We start from the raw sequence: 17,189 nt of genomic DNA on the forward strand, positions 1-17,189 counted from the left end.
GCTGTTGTACACGCGTATCTATTTACTTATCGTATTAATTTTATTAATATTAGTGCAGCAATCACTGCCACGTTTTGCATATTATGTTATAATATTTTACAAAATATACACAGATAAATTAATCCATACAAATTATTTATATTGGACATCTTGTTTGCCGTTTGTATAGGTTGGCGGCGGAGAAGGAAGTCGCTGCGGCCGCGGGACGTGACTGCATCGGGTCGGCGGGAACATCCGCCGGCATGGGGAGGCCACGGTCCCACCACCATCACCACCATCACCACCACCAGCAGGCGGACGCGCCCCCCGGGCCGTCGTCCTTGTTCCTGTTCAGCACCGACAACCCCGTCCGCCGGTACACTAGGTTCATCATCGAATGGCCATATCCTTTTTAAACGCCCGATTCGTCGTAATATCACTAATTTATATCTGAATAACGCACGTGGCCCACACTCGCCTCACCCGTCTGACACTGCAGGAGGTGCAGATCGTGTACTCTTCGCTGCGGAAAAAATAGTGATTAAAACTATAATATTACACCTATATATTAGGTATACGACCGACGTTCACGGGGTGATTTTTTAAATTATATAATAATTCAGTTTAAATTTAAATAAAAAATAACATCCAAGAATCGCCGCATTACTACAAAGGCCTTTAGAGGGTGTGGCGATGGCTTGTAGTGGGGCTGGTTGGAGAGCAAACCTGAATAATAGATGACTATTTGCAGTTATCAGTTGGAACGCGCAGGTTATAACGTACAACTTATAATATTACTAGAAATTTAGAAATAAAACGTCGTCGGTCGTCGGCTGTTTTTGTACCTATATTATTATATTTTTAAATAAATCAAGCATGGATCATCAAAAGTGGTTATTCGAATGATGGCTACCTAAATACATTACTGAACGATTTTATTGGTATAAATTAAATCCAATTTATAGAAATTTTCTAAGCATACCTATAGAGTCTGGACATTAATATAATCATGGAGAACACTATAGTCGTTAACGCTTTGCCTCCTATAGGTAGTATATTTTAGAAATCGATACGTATACCGTGCATTTATAGGTATTATATTTGAATGTAAAATAAATATTTTTATTTCATACAACTACAATACTAGGGGTTTGTCACCAACCACCTATAGGTGCGGCTATTAGTATCTATATAATATGACAATCAAATTGCGTACGCCATCGGTCGTCCTGTTCTACATCGAATAGCGTGTGTGTGTTAGTGTAATATAAATTATTAGCTCACATTAAATAGGTAGATATAGATGGTATAGTGGGAAACCCTGTGCATGGAATTTTCGTGCAAAGCCTAATGTATAAGTCTAATGCCGTTGTTTTCTCTACTTGCACGCACACCAGTTCCATGAGAGAACCAGGACGTGACACTGTTTAAATTTTAGTGGAAATAATTTTATGGTCTCCTCTCTCTCTCCCACACTAACACCTTATTATGACCTCGTGTTTCGAGTTTATGGCCGTGCGATACTCCCACCGCCCTTTATGTTATCCTCATAAGCCAAAGTCCTGGGGAGAAGTAAGATAATATATTACATTTTCGGTGATAGTGTAATATTTTTTCTCCCATCTTCGTATTTGTGCAAGACATTGTAATTTTATAACTGTATTTTTTCTTAATTCAATTATTTTGCACTCCGTTCGAATATGCGGTGCTGTTAACCATCATAGCCAACTGCGTGGTGTTGGCTCTGGAGGAACATCTGCCCAGGGGAGACAAGACTGTACTTGCTAAGACTTTGGTAAATCACCCGAGTGTCATCGCACATGTTTTACACCTTTTAAAACGAATTTTGGTTTTTGGTTTGGTATTTTCTGTTGTACTAAAACGTTTTGTTCCGTGTAATAATTTCAGGAGGCAACCGAACTCGTTTTCCTAGCAATTTTTTGCGTCGAAGCGACTCTCAAAATATTAGCTTTAGGTTTTTTACTGCACAGCGGCTCATATCTTCGTAATATATGGAACATTATGGACTTTTTTGTAGTTGTAACAGGGTGAGTACACTGTTTTGTTATGATAATACTTAATTTTTTTTTTTTTATAATGAAAAAAAAAATACTTAAAAAATAGACACGAAATCTAAGAAAAAAAAAAATTAGAACAAAACGTATATGTTAAGAAAAACTATTTTAAATCGGCTAGGGATACATTGGACTCAGGGGTTTACCGATTTCTAGGTCAATGACTGAATTCATGGAGTCCAACATGCTGGACATGAGGATGTTGAGGTCCTTTCGGGTGCTCAGGCCTTTGAAACTGGTTTCGAGAATCCCAAGTAAGGCACTCGAAATGTCCCAGGATCACAGGAAAGCATTTTTGACACAATAAAAATCCTCGAATGTTCTATTATTTTTCAGTAAAACCATTTGTTTAACCCGTTTTTGTAGGCGTATTGCATTTGGTATAGACATATTCCGAATATCGGATTAGACCGTAACCGTTGGTTTGCGAACTTTTATACATATATATATATATACATATATTATATATATTTACATATATACATAATATATATTATTCTTTTGGACTTTTGCTGGATGATAGAAATTCCCGTGTAGAACTACCGTTGATACAGTTGATCGATTTGTAGTTGGATTATATATTATTATTCGGCTTGATTCGAACAGATTTATAACAGTATTCATACATCATTTAGATCCGATTAGGCGTATTAGAAAACTAGATAGATTTATAATAACAAAACGGGTCTATATTATTTATATATATATATATATTTTGTATAAAGCTGTTGATCGATTATATATATTTTGTTTTTTTTATGAATAATACATATATATATTGATATTATACGATTAATAATATACCTCGAAATATAAAATAATTTTCTATTAGAAATCTGCACGTCATCGTTGACTTGAGCGAGTCAACCGTAGATAATATTATATATTATATCATAATAAATATTAATATTGTAGATTATATTTTTTGAATCGTATATACCTATTTAATTTTTTATGTTTTAATATTATATGTTGTATTTTCAATATACTGCTATCAGAGCATAATATTAATACATATAATATATTAAACATTAGGAATATAGTGGACGATAATGTTGGCGAACGTAGAAAATTATTGGTCTATTTATAGTGGCAGTTTATAATATTTTGTACATCGGTCAAAATCAGGAAACGCCGCGAGTATAAAAAAAAAATTGGAAACGGGAAAACAATAATATATGTCATTACCATATTATTATTACATATTCTATTATATGCGCGTGTCGTTAAAATACCGTTGTCATCACAACCTCGGCCCTGTCCCAGTACTTTTTTTCGACAATATTCCCGGCAGCAAACTTAAAATAGTGAACACACGGAATAATAAAATAATTAATGCGTAATACATAAATATTATATATATATATATACCGACATTATTTTTGCTATATTTGAACGTATCTTAAATAATCTTGTATTTCGATCCGTAGATTCCGGTTTGTTTTATTTTTTATTATTATTATTATTATTATTATTATTATATTACTACCTATATATATATTATTACATATTATATATATATATATATATATATTATATATATATTATATACTATCATATATTATTATTATTACAATTTTTTATTATTATTATTATTATTATTATTTTGTATTCGGGACCATCGCGCACGACCATATCGAACAGATATATATTATTATTATTATTATTATTATTGTTATTGTTATTATTATTATTATTATTATATAGACACGTCCAGATACATTATTTATTAACTATATACATATAGACGCATAGAACTAGATGAATAGAACGGATTGCGTGTTTATTTTGGGGTAGGTAGCGCACTGAGTAGTGATTAGAAGTGTTGTTGCCACAGATGTATAACACAAATACCGTCAGCGGCAAACATGGATCTGCGGACGCTGCGAGCGATCCGGGTATTGAGGCCGCTCAAATTGGTCTCCGGAATTCCAAGTGAGTACACCGCAAATACACGCACACGACGGAAACGACTAATATATATATAGAGAGAGAGCGGGGTTTGCCCGTAACCTCGCAAACCCCCATTTCCCCTAATTCCCCCCCAACCCCGCCACCAATGATTCAGATGATGAAGGTGTCAACAGAGAAAATAACAATAAAAACGAAAGAAAAAAACCGAAAAATAAACATTTTCCCGTTGAACGGTAACATCCAATAATAATGGTCGCGTCGATGCATCGTATATACTCATATTATACTATATTATATTATTATATTTTATACACACCTAGTATACGCTCTTCTAATGTTATTGTACAGCGTGCGGTAGTGATTTTTACTGAATTTGTAGCGTAAAATCGTATTCAATCTATTTTTTATAATATTATTATATCGTCTAATATAATATTATTATTGATTTTGCCGCCTTGCGTCGGAAAAAATCATATTGTATACCTACGCGTCGTACAATAATTTATTGCATATATACGCTGTGCTATATCTAACATAATATTATATTATTATATACGTATTCGTGAGTAATATTGCCTTCGACCGATTATTATTGGAGGAAATTTATTATACAATCATACTACATAATAAATGGTTCGCTAGATGCAACCGATAACCGTCTTGCTGACAAGACGTAACCCCCGTGTGTGTTTTTTTCTCCCCGTATAGGTCTGCAAGTCGTGCTGAAGTCCATCATCAAAGCGATGGCTCCGCTACTCCAGATTGGTTTATTGGTGTTATTTGCTATCATCATATTCGCAATCATCGGACTGGAGTTTTACTCCGGAGCGTTGCACAAGACTTGCTACAGGTGCGTGACCGTATACGGGATAAGTATACGTTTTGTAATATAAGCCGGGGCTCGGAAAACTGTAACGTAGTACGATTTCTCTGTAACGTCACCATGACGTCTTCACCCTGCAGGGAAAACCTATCTTTATACGTTTTTTTATTTACCTATTCTCTTATGTGCATTTAAAGTTAGGTACTCAGATATGCCTTTATATAAGCACGATGTATATATTTAGTTTTAGTTTTTCGTGCTCTTCCGACACTGTGGTCCGCTAATTATAGTATTGTTTTACTTCACCCTACAGTCGAGCGCTATTAATTCCGAGTGCATCATTTTTATCGTGTTGACGCGGAAAAACAAATTGTTTACAACTACAGCAGCAGCTGTAAGAAATTGTTATATTTTCGAAAATTTTGACGTACATGAAATTTGCAATCGTAAGTACGATTTTTTCAAATTTTCCATATTCAAATAGGATTAACCGTCAGACTGGATGATAATACTATCATTTAATTATCATATTTTTAAATTATTCATAAATCCATTTAATTATTTGTTGGTTCTTATATTTTATACTACCTAACTGATTATACTCATATCAAGAAATGTCGAATTATTTTTATTATTAATTATACTAAATAGAAATGGCTACATTTTCCGAGCCACGGTTTTAAAAATGATTTAATATAAACAAACATTACACGCACAATACATATATATATACGAATAGAGTGAAGTAGGTATTGAAATAATTGTATTATATTAAATTTCCACGACACATACGATACAGTTTTTATAAATAATTAGTTGGACTTGATCAACTCGAACTCCTTTAACTCAAAATCACCGATACCTCCAACGTTTTCCTGATCCCTAGGATTTCCTGTTATTATCCCTTGGATAACTGGAACTTTTTGGACAGTCCTTTCAACTTCGTGTTCATCAAGTCCGACTGTATTACACACATATTTTAATCAAATATTTATATACTAACAAAGACTTAAAAAAAAGTCTTCAATTTATGTAGTGTAAAAACTAATTATTTTAAAAGGAACAATGGTTTAAAACTGTATCTTACTATTATAACGTCCACAGTTATCTGTAAAAGGAGCTGTAATCGGACATTTAATAATTGATGACCTGAGAGCAACATCAATACATCTCAAATAAATTTTAGGAGGCACTTAAAATGCTTTAAAAATGTAATAGTAGTTTTAAAAATTAACAAAAAATATACTTAGATCCGACTTCAATTCTTATAAATTATAGCCAGTTAAAAATATTGTTAAAATCAAATTAGTATGATCTCAAAACAAAAATATTAAACTCGGAGATGTCTTGTTGTGGCACTTAAATAAAAACTAGACACCTCTATTTATACGATATCTCGGTATTTAACAATCGGATGTACCTATCTGGTTGTTGCACCAAACTACTCAGTTTTTTTTCTTAATAATGCTTATGGAGATGTTTTGTTGTTGCTCTCAGGTCTTCAATATTTAGTACAATATTTCTAGATTCTTTCATTATGCCTTATGCATAGTGGAACTAACATATAGAGTTCAATAATTTACTAAGATTGATTTTTGTTCTAACACATTAATCTCAATTCTGTTTGAATTCACATTTGTACAATTACTCAGTATAATGTTTAAATTTTTTAAAAATTAAAAAAATTAAATAATGCTAATTCCGTTTGATAAGAATAGAGTAGGTATGGTTTCTTTTCTATTATTTTTGAAAACCTAAAATATGTTAATAAACCTACCTATGAGGTGGTTAGAATAAAAGTGATGTAACGCGTGAGCCAGCAGTATTTAGACATTCTGAGATAGATATACCTTAGTGTTGATGATTCTATAAATCTGCACGTGCGCCTACAATGTCAAAATAAGCTTCATTGTTCTAACAAAAGATAAGGCGCACACCCAAATATTCAACTTCGCTCTCATTTTGTGGTACCTAGCTTGAAAAGGTTTTGACTTAAACCACATTCATAAAACTGAATTTCTACTGCACGTTGAGTATTAGTTGTCGTGCCATACACCACCACCTTTTTTGATTTGCACCACCAATATCATAAAATCAAAATTTGTATTGCACTTTGAGTTTTGTCGTGACTTTCGATTTATTTTTTATTATTCCTTACTATTTTAGCTGGACAAATGTATTGTTACAGTTTACCGTGAACATGACATTTTTGTTTTGACTATTGTAATAGGTTGGTACGCTGTTATTTGACTTACCTCAATATCAAATTGATTTTTCTAAGTACGTTCGTTTTGATCATTTTTTGAAAATATATAAATTGCACCACTTAAGTTCTTACCACCCGCGGCACATATTACCATTTCTAATATCAACAAAGTCATCTAAATAAATCCCAATTACATTAATTTAATACAACCCACTATTTGTCATTAGTTCAAAAAACTTAGTGGTGATCCATAGACGCCCGAAGAAATTTGTCTATGTGGGAGGAGAGGGAAGCAAGTTTCTCAATAATTCTTAATACATAAAATATAATATTTGTTTAACTGGTGGCTTAACTGGATTTATTACAATTGTGACCTTTTTTTTTCGTATAGCCACTTTCAATTTGTTATAAATAAGTAATTTAATGTACTCAGATTTTAAAAAAAATTTCCGAAAAGCCAGGTCGACAAATGCCCCATATTCCTCCCCTCCAAAAACCTAAATGGTGTGAACGATGTGGTGTTATAGTTAGTCAAAGGTAGTATTGAACTTTATATGTTAGTTGTGAGGAATTCTACTTATAAGATGACACTTATACAATCACATTGGAGTCCATCACCAGATGACCTCCATTATCATAATATCATTCTTGTAAAAAAAAGTTCTGTATAGGTACAGTATAAACCGTTTATAATGACATTCAAGTGGCTAGTCAAAATTAATCATAATAACATATTTCCATTATAAACAAATGATAAAATAAAGTGTAAAAACTTAATTATATATTAATATGAACATTGCATCAATGTGTCATATTTTTATCACTAATTCTTGACTTCAATGCATGTAGAAAAAAATTAAACTAAAAAAAGTTCTTTAACTGTTTCAAAATTAAATTTACATTGATGTATTTAAAAAAATCTATTATCTAAGTTTGTACTTTATTTGTATAAAAATCACGCAGTACTTTTTTAAATTTCTTTAAAATTTGTTTTTAGTACCTATGTCGGTTGTATTATAATTTTGTTCTATTATCTTTGATAAAAGTTTAATATAGCATTTATATATAAAATATTTTTCCACAATATCCAAAAATAATCGTCATAATCATTGATACAAATTAGTACATACAATATACAATTTTTGCCGGGAACTTCAATCTAAGGTCATTACGTACACCCGATCACTAATACCGGTGTCATTATAGACGTTTTATATGTATGTATATCTTTCATTATATTTTAATACTATGCATAAACCTAGCATAGATTAATAATTTTCTTTAAATTAAAAAACAGACACTCTGTCCATATATATATACTATAAAGAATCCCACGATAGTAAATAACTACTTTTTCAACTTATATATTTTTAAATATGAGTTTTGATAGTCACTGCTATTTGCTTATGTGGATGATCACATTAATTTATTTTATTTTATTTGTTTGTGTATTTTCAAACATTTTTTGTTTGTAATTTTTAAGTATATTTTTTCAATTAACCTTAACAATTTCAGTTTGGATTTATGGAGTTATCTTCGATTACTTCACAATTTTTTGAATTATTTAATTATATAGAAAAAACAAATATTATGTAAAAATAAATAAATGTGTGACGGATAATATTTTACTATGGCAGCAGAAAATAAACCAAACCTCAGTTTTATTTTAAAACTGGTATAAATATAGTAAATACAGTTGTGATATCAGGTATTTTATTTTTGTATTATCCTTAGATAATAATATTATAATAGGTGTAATATGTTGCAGTACCATTTTTATGCGTTTAATACGGTATAATATAATAATACATTATACAGAATGTGATCATCGAAAGACGAAGTCACGACATTGTTACATAACCTATGTTATCTCTGTATTGATTCTAAGTATAATAATGTGGTGTATGTACAGCAGTTATGATATTATTACGAAATCGTTTTGTTGAGTGTGTTTAAATAATTAATATTTAATACTTGTTATGCTGATTAATGTTATAGTTAAAATCTCCCTTAATTATTTCAGAAAAATTGATATTTTTGCTTCATACGTTATACACTTATACACCATGTAGGAATACCTACCATATAAGTGCGTATAAGCTACATGTCCCGATGTTCGTTTATTTGAATAAAAATAATAATTGACCGTTGGCTTAATATAAGAAGATTTAAGGAGGGAATGTCCAACCCTTACGTACCCTTTAGTACAATATTATATCAAATTTGAGTTAAGCAGAAACAATTTTGTGTAGTGATCATACTTAAAATGTTATGAACATTATCTGTTGAGTTGTATGGGTATTTTTACGTTTTAATATTTAACATGTTCATAACTCACTTAGAAATTAAAATATCGTATAAATCCGACACTGTGGAGAACAATGCATATTGCAGATGATATTCTTACCTTTAAGTTTTATCACAGCCAACAGGTTAATTCACTCTATTAAAAAGCCAATGATACAAAATTGGTTCCATTGAACGAAAATTCGTCATGTTATACCTACGTTTGTAAGACGGACATAACGTAATAATATTAATATAATATGTGGATGTAGCGCCCAATTGTGTTTTAATTACTTTGACAAACACCTACCACCCACCCACCCCTCACACAAATAATTAGCTAATTTTGTATTTTTGTCCTCCTTATACTATTATATTATACTGTCCCTAAAACCGGTTCAATTGAAGGCGGAATTTCAATTGTCAACGATCACGACTGTCTTATCATTATCAATCATTTTAGCATATTTTAATAACGTTATGAACAAACTGCAGCAATGGATCAATACCAGTGACATAATACTATTATACAACACCATTATTATTGATCATATTACTGATCGTGTGTGTGTGTCTGCTTATGTATAATACATGTTTGATACCTACTTAAGTTTATTATACAAAACTATTATATTTTGCAATATAATTACTATAATTAGCATGTGTTTTAATGTTAATAATAATATAACAAACATTTTAACGTCGTATACTGAGTGATGTGCGAGTATCGTATTGTTATTATTACCACGTTATCGTTTTACTACAAGTTCGTTTACGGGCCACCACCATACTACTATAATTATAGGTATAAGTACCAAATATTATTATATTATATTATATTACATTGTCTGAGTGACAAACATGTTTATATTATGAAAAATATAATAATAATAATTTATGTTGGTGCCTCGTCCGCGACGTAGGTACTTAGAGGTTTACAGTATTTAGTATCACACGGACCTAGGGATGGCAACGATATAATCGATATATCGATAGTTAGGTGTTAATATTTACCCCTCGATAATATCGGCATATTGATATATTTAGGTCAATAATATCGGAATATTGAAACTATTTTAAATGTTCTTTTGTACTCAGCCTATATTGGCATATTGATTTCGAATTTATCTATTTTTATTTTGTAATTTAACCATTTATCTTTCCATAATTGTTTAATATATTATATATTTATATCCGTGATTATAACATCAACGATCACGAGAGTCTGGGGGGAGGGGGGCAAACATACGCGATAAACCGGGAGCATTCATATTTGTTAGGCTTAGATCAGGTTATATTTATATATTAGCTCCCTTGTAATGGAACAAATTACATTCACCTCTCATCCTGAATTCACACTCCACTCATTAAGAACTCAGTAGAATTTAAAATGAATCATTTAAGGCGAATCACATCAATATAGTAGACTATGACGTGTTCAATTTAATATCGATATAAACGTCTTGTAGGTACTCGATCTATAACACTTTCCAGTGTTTCCAAAAAAGCTAAAATCAGCTGTATGTATTCGCACTGTTTGCCTTATTATGAAATCCTTCACATTTAATACCAATTACACATAAATATAACCGTCACGTGGTAGTAGATTTTTACAAAATGCTATAATAGCAAAGACAATACAAAATATTAAATTAATTTTAAAAAAATTAACAAAATATCGATATATCGATATTTTTAGTAACGCTATTTTATCGTCACATCGATATTTATGTTTACGAACCACTGAAAGTCAATGTGTCGCACGTCCAGACAAATGTTGCCATCCCCAAGACACGGTACGTGTGTAGTGCAAACCAGTCGTATAATGCGTTTGAGTTGATGCGTTAGGTTGGATAATCTGATTGCGATGGAAATCGAGGGAGCGAATCCGGCGCCTTGCAACTCGGACTCGGACTCAAAAGAAGAGGCGAAGCCGTACAACGCTTACTTCTGTGATAGCACGAAGTCCACGTGCATAGAAAACTGGGTAGGCCCCAATTACGGGATCACGTCGTTCGATAACATCGGACTGGCCATGCTCACCGTTTTCCAATGCATCACCATGGAAGGGTGGACTACCATCCTGTACTGGGTTAGTCGAAGAACAAATATAATACAATTATTATTGATGACGCATATTGCATTAAAATTTACTTTTCTGCATTTACTTACTGGTTATTTATATACCTATTAAAACAATAACTTAACATAAGTTAATAAGTTAATTGTAAGTTTTCATATAACTTTTAACTTTGTAAAACGTATTTTATCGACTTAACTTAATTCAATTAAAAATTATCATTAACTTGCCAAGACATGGTTATATATAAATCAACTAAAAAAACTATGAAAAAAAAAAACACAGATATTATTGCGTATTACATAATACTATTACCAAAATATTATTTGAAAAAAGAAATCATTTTTTCGTCGCGTTTAATTCTTAATAATATTATGCCACGACGAGAAAACTATCTCAAATACAAATAACGATGTGTCTTATCGTAGTTATCGATTTTCTAATTAAAACTTATGCAATAATCCTGTTTTCAAATACTCTATTATATACTTAGACAAAAAAATTTGAAAAATACTTTTAAAATATCTATGAATATTTATTTATAAATATTATATTTGATTGTATCTAAGTTTTGCTTAAATTTACGTCCGTTTTTGATAATTATTGTTAAAAAGATTTGTTAATAGTACCTACCTATCGTTTTCTAATACAATTAAAATCTTCCATGCATATCTGGGTAGGTATTTCTACTATATTTTTAAAACGTATCTACTGCATTTTGTGGATTACGTACTTTTGATCTGCCGATATTAATGATTGTTGTTTCAGATGAACGATGCGTACGGTGTGCTATTCAATTGGATATATTTTGTACCACTTATTATTCTAGGTTCATTTTTTATGCTCAATTTAGTTCTCGGTGTGCTTAGCGGGTGAGTCTTATTTCCATATTTGTATTATTATTAAATTATATTATATTGTAACTAAACTAAATCGCCGAAACATATATAATAATATATATTAATATATGTTACGGGAAAAACAAACGGACGGACATATAATATAATATTATTAAAAATACAAACAATCACTCGGTACCTATAATAATGTTCGATGAGGTTTTCATACACTTTTGTACGCTTTGCAGAGAGTTCTCGAATGAGAGAACCCGCGTAGAACGACAGGCTAAATATTACAAGATGCGCACGAAAAAAAAATACATCGATATGTTTAATACTTACATTAACTGGATTACGGCCGCAGGTATTTTATTAGTACCGTGTTCTAAACGAGCGTAATTATTTTGCAAAGAGTAAACGATACGTATTTATTTGCGTATCTGCCCTCCCTTGGTCTTTCTACAATTTTTGTTCCAAGTACAAATTATAATATTGTTGCGTACCTATATACATTGAGTACACGTAAATTGTTTTTAAAAAACAACCTCTTCCCATCCCAATATTAAAATAACGACTACCGCGGTCCCGCACAATATAATATTGAAATTTCCGTGCACACTCGTGTAATGAATATTATAATATCTCGTATATTATATAATATAGCGTCCTGCAAAGATCCTGCGTACGTTTGATTTGGATTTGATGATATATATTGTTCAAAAACCCAATTATTTACCTAATACAATGTAACAGTAGACTGCAGTATTAAATAGTAGTCCATGTAATACCGATCCTTGTGTCCTGGCTTTGTAGAGAATTCGCTAAAGAAAGAGAAAAAGTCGAAAACCGGCAAACGTTCTTGAAGCTACGGCGACAGCAACAGCTGGAACGCGAGCTCAACGGTTATGTAGACTGGATATGCAAAGCCGGTAAGTGTCGGCTTAAGTTCGAAAATGTTTGTACCCCGTAGACGTCGTAATGCGCACAGTATTTAAACGGTGCCTAACGCCATAACGTCGTCTCAAGCGAATCAACTAACGTTTTGTTTTTGTTGGTTTTTTCGATTCTGTAGAAGAGGTTATCCTGGCCGAAGAACGGACCACAGATGAGGAGAGAAGACACATTATCGAAGGTAAAGAGCTTATGCTCCGGACGACGTTTCGGCGTCGTCGTCGGCGTTATTTATTTATTTTATTCAAAATTATATACGGTTTCTCACGTTGAGAATATTATTATCATATTATTATGTTGTACCTATACTATTTACCTATATTATATCATACATTATATTAAAATGTGGCGATTTTACGATTTCTCACAGCGAGAAGAAGAGCTGACATAAAAAGGAAAAAACTGAAAACCTTGGGCAAAAGCAAAAGCACCGAGTCCGAGGAAGAGTGCGAGGAAGAAGAAGCCGATGAAGGTAAACACGATATTATATTGTTCTCTGTGCTGCGTGGCAATTGCATATGGCGTGGATTTCGGGGGAGTGATAAACACCCCGTGTTTCTATTGTGATAAACGTTGGTACCTAAACGTTTCCCCCCGTTCCCATTGCCAATATGATAATGTTACATTACAGTGTATATACCTAAAACCTATTAAAACTTTATCGAAATATTCAATGTTATGTTTCAGTGCTTGGTAAAGGCAAAAAAGGTACGGTTTTTTTTGTTTCACGTATAAGAGGGGCGTACATCAAGCGTGAGTTTTGCCTAGAACGTTTTGATTGAGATGAGGGTGTTATTTAGAAACGCCCAGGATTTTATACACTGCGAAAGATACTAAAATTGTGCATGTTGGAGGCGTGTGTGTTTGTGTGCGTGTGATGTATGCGTGTGTGCGTACAAGAGTGGACAGTTGATAATAATATTTAGATATATATATATATTATATTATATAATATAGTAGTCATAGACAATATTGTTATAATTAAAACAAACAACTTGTGTACATAATATGAATTTTGTAGACGAAAAAATACACTTTTTTTCGAACATTAATGTATATTATTATATAACAGTTATTATTATACGGTATTGCTGATTTCACAGTGGCGGTTATATGGACGATTGCCTATAATAGCATTCGCGCGCGATGTCCGATGATTTCACATTATTTTTACTGATAGAACTATTCCTTGGTACATAATCGTGTGTATAATTACGAGCATATTATTATTTTGTGTAGTTGTGTGTTGTAATATCATCACGATCAAAATTATTGGTTTTTATTTTGTTTATATTATTACCTAGCTATTGTTTTATTACCTCTCTACGTGTCTTCTCGTCCTATAAGAGTAATAGTAACTTAATTATTGTTAATCAGTACATTATACCTACCTACCCTAAACCACATTAGATATATAATATTAATTACTTGTGCGATGTAATGCTTTCACACATATAACCGCTGCCAGTTAGCTATTGGTGTTTTATTATAACGAGTTTATCGGTAGACAGAATAGTATATTATACATAGCTGAGTAGTGTTTAATCAAACTTATTGAAAGAAATCTTACAAATCCGCAGGTTTCCCGCGCACGCCGACGTTCAAAGACCGAATGCGAAAAAAGGGCGTTTGCGCTTCTATGTGGAGAGCCGAAAAACGGTTTAGGTTTTGGATCAGACGCATGGTAAAAGCGCAATGGTTCTATTGGTTCGTCATCGTATTAGTGTTTTTTAATACAGTGTTCGTGGCCATCGAACATCACAAACAACCAGAATACATAACGAATTTCGTCTGTAAGACTTTGCATTAATTTAAAATATTAATTATTTTCTTTACGTTCTCGTAATTTAAACGATCCCGTTTAAAAAAAAAAAATTTTAAATGTTCATCCTGATTTGTATTTGGTATGTTATTAATTAATTGTTACGGTTTTGAAAATGACAGTTTATTCTGAGTACGTGTTCCTCATGCTCTTCATGGCCGAAATGTTCATCAAGATGTACGCGCTCGGCATACGGATATACTTCGATTCCGCGTTCAACCGTTTCGATTGCGTCGTAATCATGGGTTCCATATTCGAAGTCGTCTGGTCAGCCGTGAAAGGCGGTTCCTTCGGTCTGTCCGTGCTGAGAGCACTTCGGTTGTTACGAATATTCAAAGTGACAAAGTAAATTCTTCGCGTTTTTATAAATAATTATGTTACCATCCGATGTAGTCATCTGTACAACATTCTTTTCGTATACATCCCCGTAATTATTCCTTGTCGTATCGTCTCAGGTATTGGTCTTCGTTGAGGAACCTCGTGATATCGTTACTCAACTCCATGAGATCAATTATATCATTGCTTTTCCTACTGTTCTTGTTCATACTGATATTCGCACTGCTCGGTATGCAGTTATTCGGTGGACAGTTCAATTTCGAGGAAGGAACGCCTCCGACAAACTTCAACACGTTCCCAATAGCCCTGTTAACCGTGTTTCAGGTTAGTAACTCGTATAAAAACTACATTATATCAATGTTGTTATTATTAATTTTACTCTTAGATCCTAACCGGGGAAGATTGGAACGAAGTCATGTACCAAGGCATTAGAAGTCAAGCCCAGACTCAAGGTGGAGGGATGATATACGCTCTATACTTCATCATCTTAGTACTTTTCGGTAACTATACACTGCTGAACGTGTTCTTGGCTATTGCCGTCGACAATTTAGCGAACGCGCAAGAATTAACAGCTGCCGAGGAAGAACAAGAAGAAGAGGACAAAGAGGTAAGTGCGAGCGATGGGTAAATATTATATTATAATAAGGACTTTCGTTCATACCGTTACCTATATTGTTTAGAAGCAACAACAAGAACTCGAGAAAGAAATGGAAGCATTACAAATGAGTACTGACCCGTCCAAGATGGAAATGATACCAACATCGCCATCACAAAATTCCAGGTAAAACATTTGATAACCATGTTCATGAGTGTTTTTGACATTAATTTATGAAATAATTCGAAGTGTTTCACTTATCAGACATCACCGAAAACATCATTCGGATGAGCCCGACAGCAAAGTGGAGGAAGAGGAAGAAGACGAAGGACCGAAACCCATGTTACCGTATTCGTCTATGTTTTTGTTATCACCTACCAACGGGTAATTTTTTTAGGCTACTGTAAAATTACAATTTTTACAATTTTGTCCTCCCACACATAACATTCACCATATTGTGTTTACGTTTTTTACAGCATTAGAAGAGCCGCCCATTGGATCGTCAATTTAAGGTATTTCGATTTTTTTATCATGCTGATTATCATATTGAGCAGCGTGGCGTTAGCCGCCGAAGATCCGATTAACGACGAATCAGATTGGAACAATTATTTGGACGTAGTCGATAACGTGTTCACAGTGATTTTTGCAATAGAAATGATACTGAAGGTAAGAGCGGCTGCAGAACACACACGAAACGCAAACCCTTAATAACAAGGATACTATATAACGCCACTCGTGTGTATTGTTGCAGATAATCGATCTGGGGGTGATTTTGCATCCCGGTTCGTACCTCAGAGAGTTTTGGAACATAATGGACGCGGTGGTGGTCATCTGCGCGTTCGCGTCATTCATATTCCAAAAGGGGTAATGCACCAAAACAACAAATCCGATGACTAAGAATCCAAAAATTGACTTAGTCTAATTTTTTTAAAACTGTTTTATTAGAATCTATTGGGTTTCCAATGATTGATTTAATCACTCTGCCCGTTATTAGATACATAGATACATATATAACCGTTCTAACCTTTATAACATCATTTCTAGAACTATCAGTTTTTGTTAAAAACGAAACACTCCATAGACGCGTACTTACTTATTAAAGTTTTGAGAGACATAAAATGCGTTTTGTGATCTAATAATAATTGTTTATATAGTTCGGACATGTAAATAATATTATTCAGCCATTGTGAAAAGATAAATAATATTTAAAACGCTTTAATTTACTTAAGTAATTTAAATTAATTAATCTATGTAGGTAATAATTATAATATTATGTTTTGTAA

General features: G+C 32.6%; 1 protein-coding gene across 19 annotated transcripts in view; it reads left to right on the plus strand.

The window, feature by feature from the left end:
- LOC100164406 (voltage-dependent calcium channel type A subunit alpha-1) overlaps nucleotides 1-17,189 on the plus strand; it is a 276,813-nt gene that overhangs the window by 223,604 nt on the left and 36,020 nt on the right. For 14 of the 19 annotated variants that reach the window (XM_029490215.1, XM_029490222.1, XM_029490212.1 and 11 more), the window contains 19 exons: nucleotides 170-382; nucleotides 1,669-1,774; nucleotides 1,888-2,027; nucleotides 3,892-3,989; nucleotides 4,677-4,818; nucleotides 11,132-11,375; nucleotides 12,132-12,235; nucleotides 13,016-13,131; nucleotides 13,275-13,334; nucleotides 13,524-13,625; nucleotides 13,841-13,861; nucleotides 14,734-14,946; nucleotides 15,098-15,320; nucleotides 15,431-15,635; nucleotides 15,697-15,918; nucleotides 15,992-16,092; nucleotides 16,156-16,290; nucleotides 16,383-16,572; nucleotides 16,658-16,770. In XM_029490215.1, the coding sequence (XP_029346075.1) occupies nucleotides 170-382; nucleotides 1,669-1,774; nucleotides 1,888-2,027; nucleotides 3,892-3,989; nucleotides 4,677-4,818; nucleotides 11,132-11,375; nucleotides 12,132-12,235; nucleotides 13,016-13,131; nucleotides 13,275-13,334; nucleotides 13,524-13,625; nucleotides 13,841-13,861; nucleotides 14,734-14,946; nucleotides 15,098-15,320; nucleotides 15,431-15,635; nucleotides 15,697-15,918; nucleotides 15,992-16,092; nucleotides 16,156-16,290; nucleotides 16,383-16,572; nucleotides 16,658-16,770 (2,748 nt within the window). Of the gene's footprint in view, nucleotides 1-169; nucleotides 383-1,668; nucleotides 1,775-1,887; nucleotides 2,028-2,210; nucleotides 2,309-3,891; nucleotides 3,990-4,676; nucleotides 4,819-11,131; nucleotides 11,376-12,131; nucleotides 12,236-12,322; nucleotides 12,567-13,015; nucleotides 13,132-13,274; nucleotides 13,335-13,523; nucleotides 13,626-13,840; nucleotides 13,862-14,733; nucleotides 14,947-15,097; nucleotides 15,321-15,430; nucleotides 15,636-15,696; nucleotides 15,919-15,991; nucleotides 16,093-16,155; nucleotides 16,291-16,382; nucleotides 16,573-16,657; nucleotides 16,771-17,189 lie in introns of those variants that run through there. The other 5 variants (XM_029490213.1, XM_029490217.1, XM_029490218.1 and 2 more) reach the window with 5 other exon arrangements.

This window comes from Acyrthosiphon pisum, chromosome A2 (genome assembly GCF_005508785.2).
Source record: "Acyrthosiphon pisum isolate AL4f chromosome A2, pea_aphid_22Mar2018_4r6ur, whole genome shotgun sequence".
In the NCBI taxonomy this organism is placed as follows: domain Eukaryota; kingdom Metazoa; phylum Arthropoda; class Insecta; order Hemiptera; family Aphididae; genus Acyrthosiphon; species Acyrthosiphon pisum.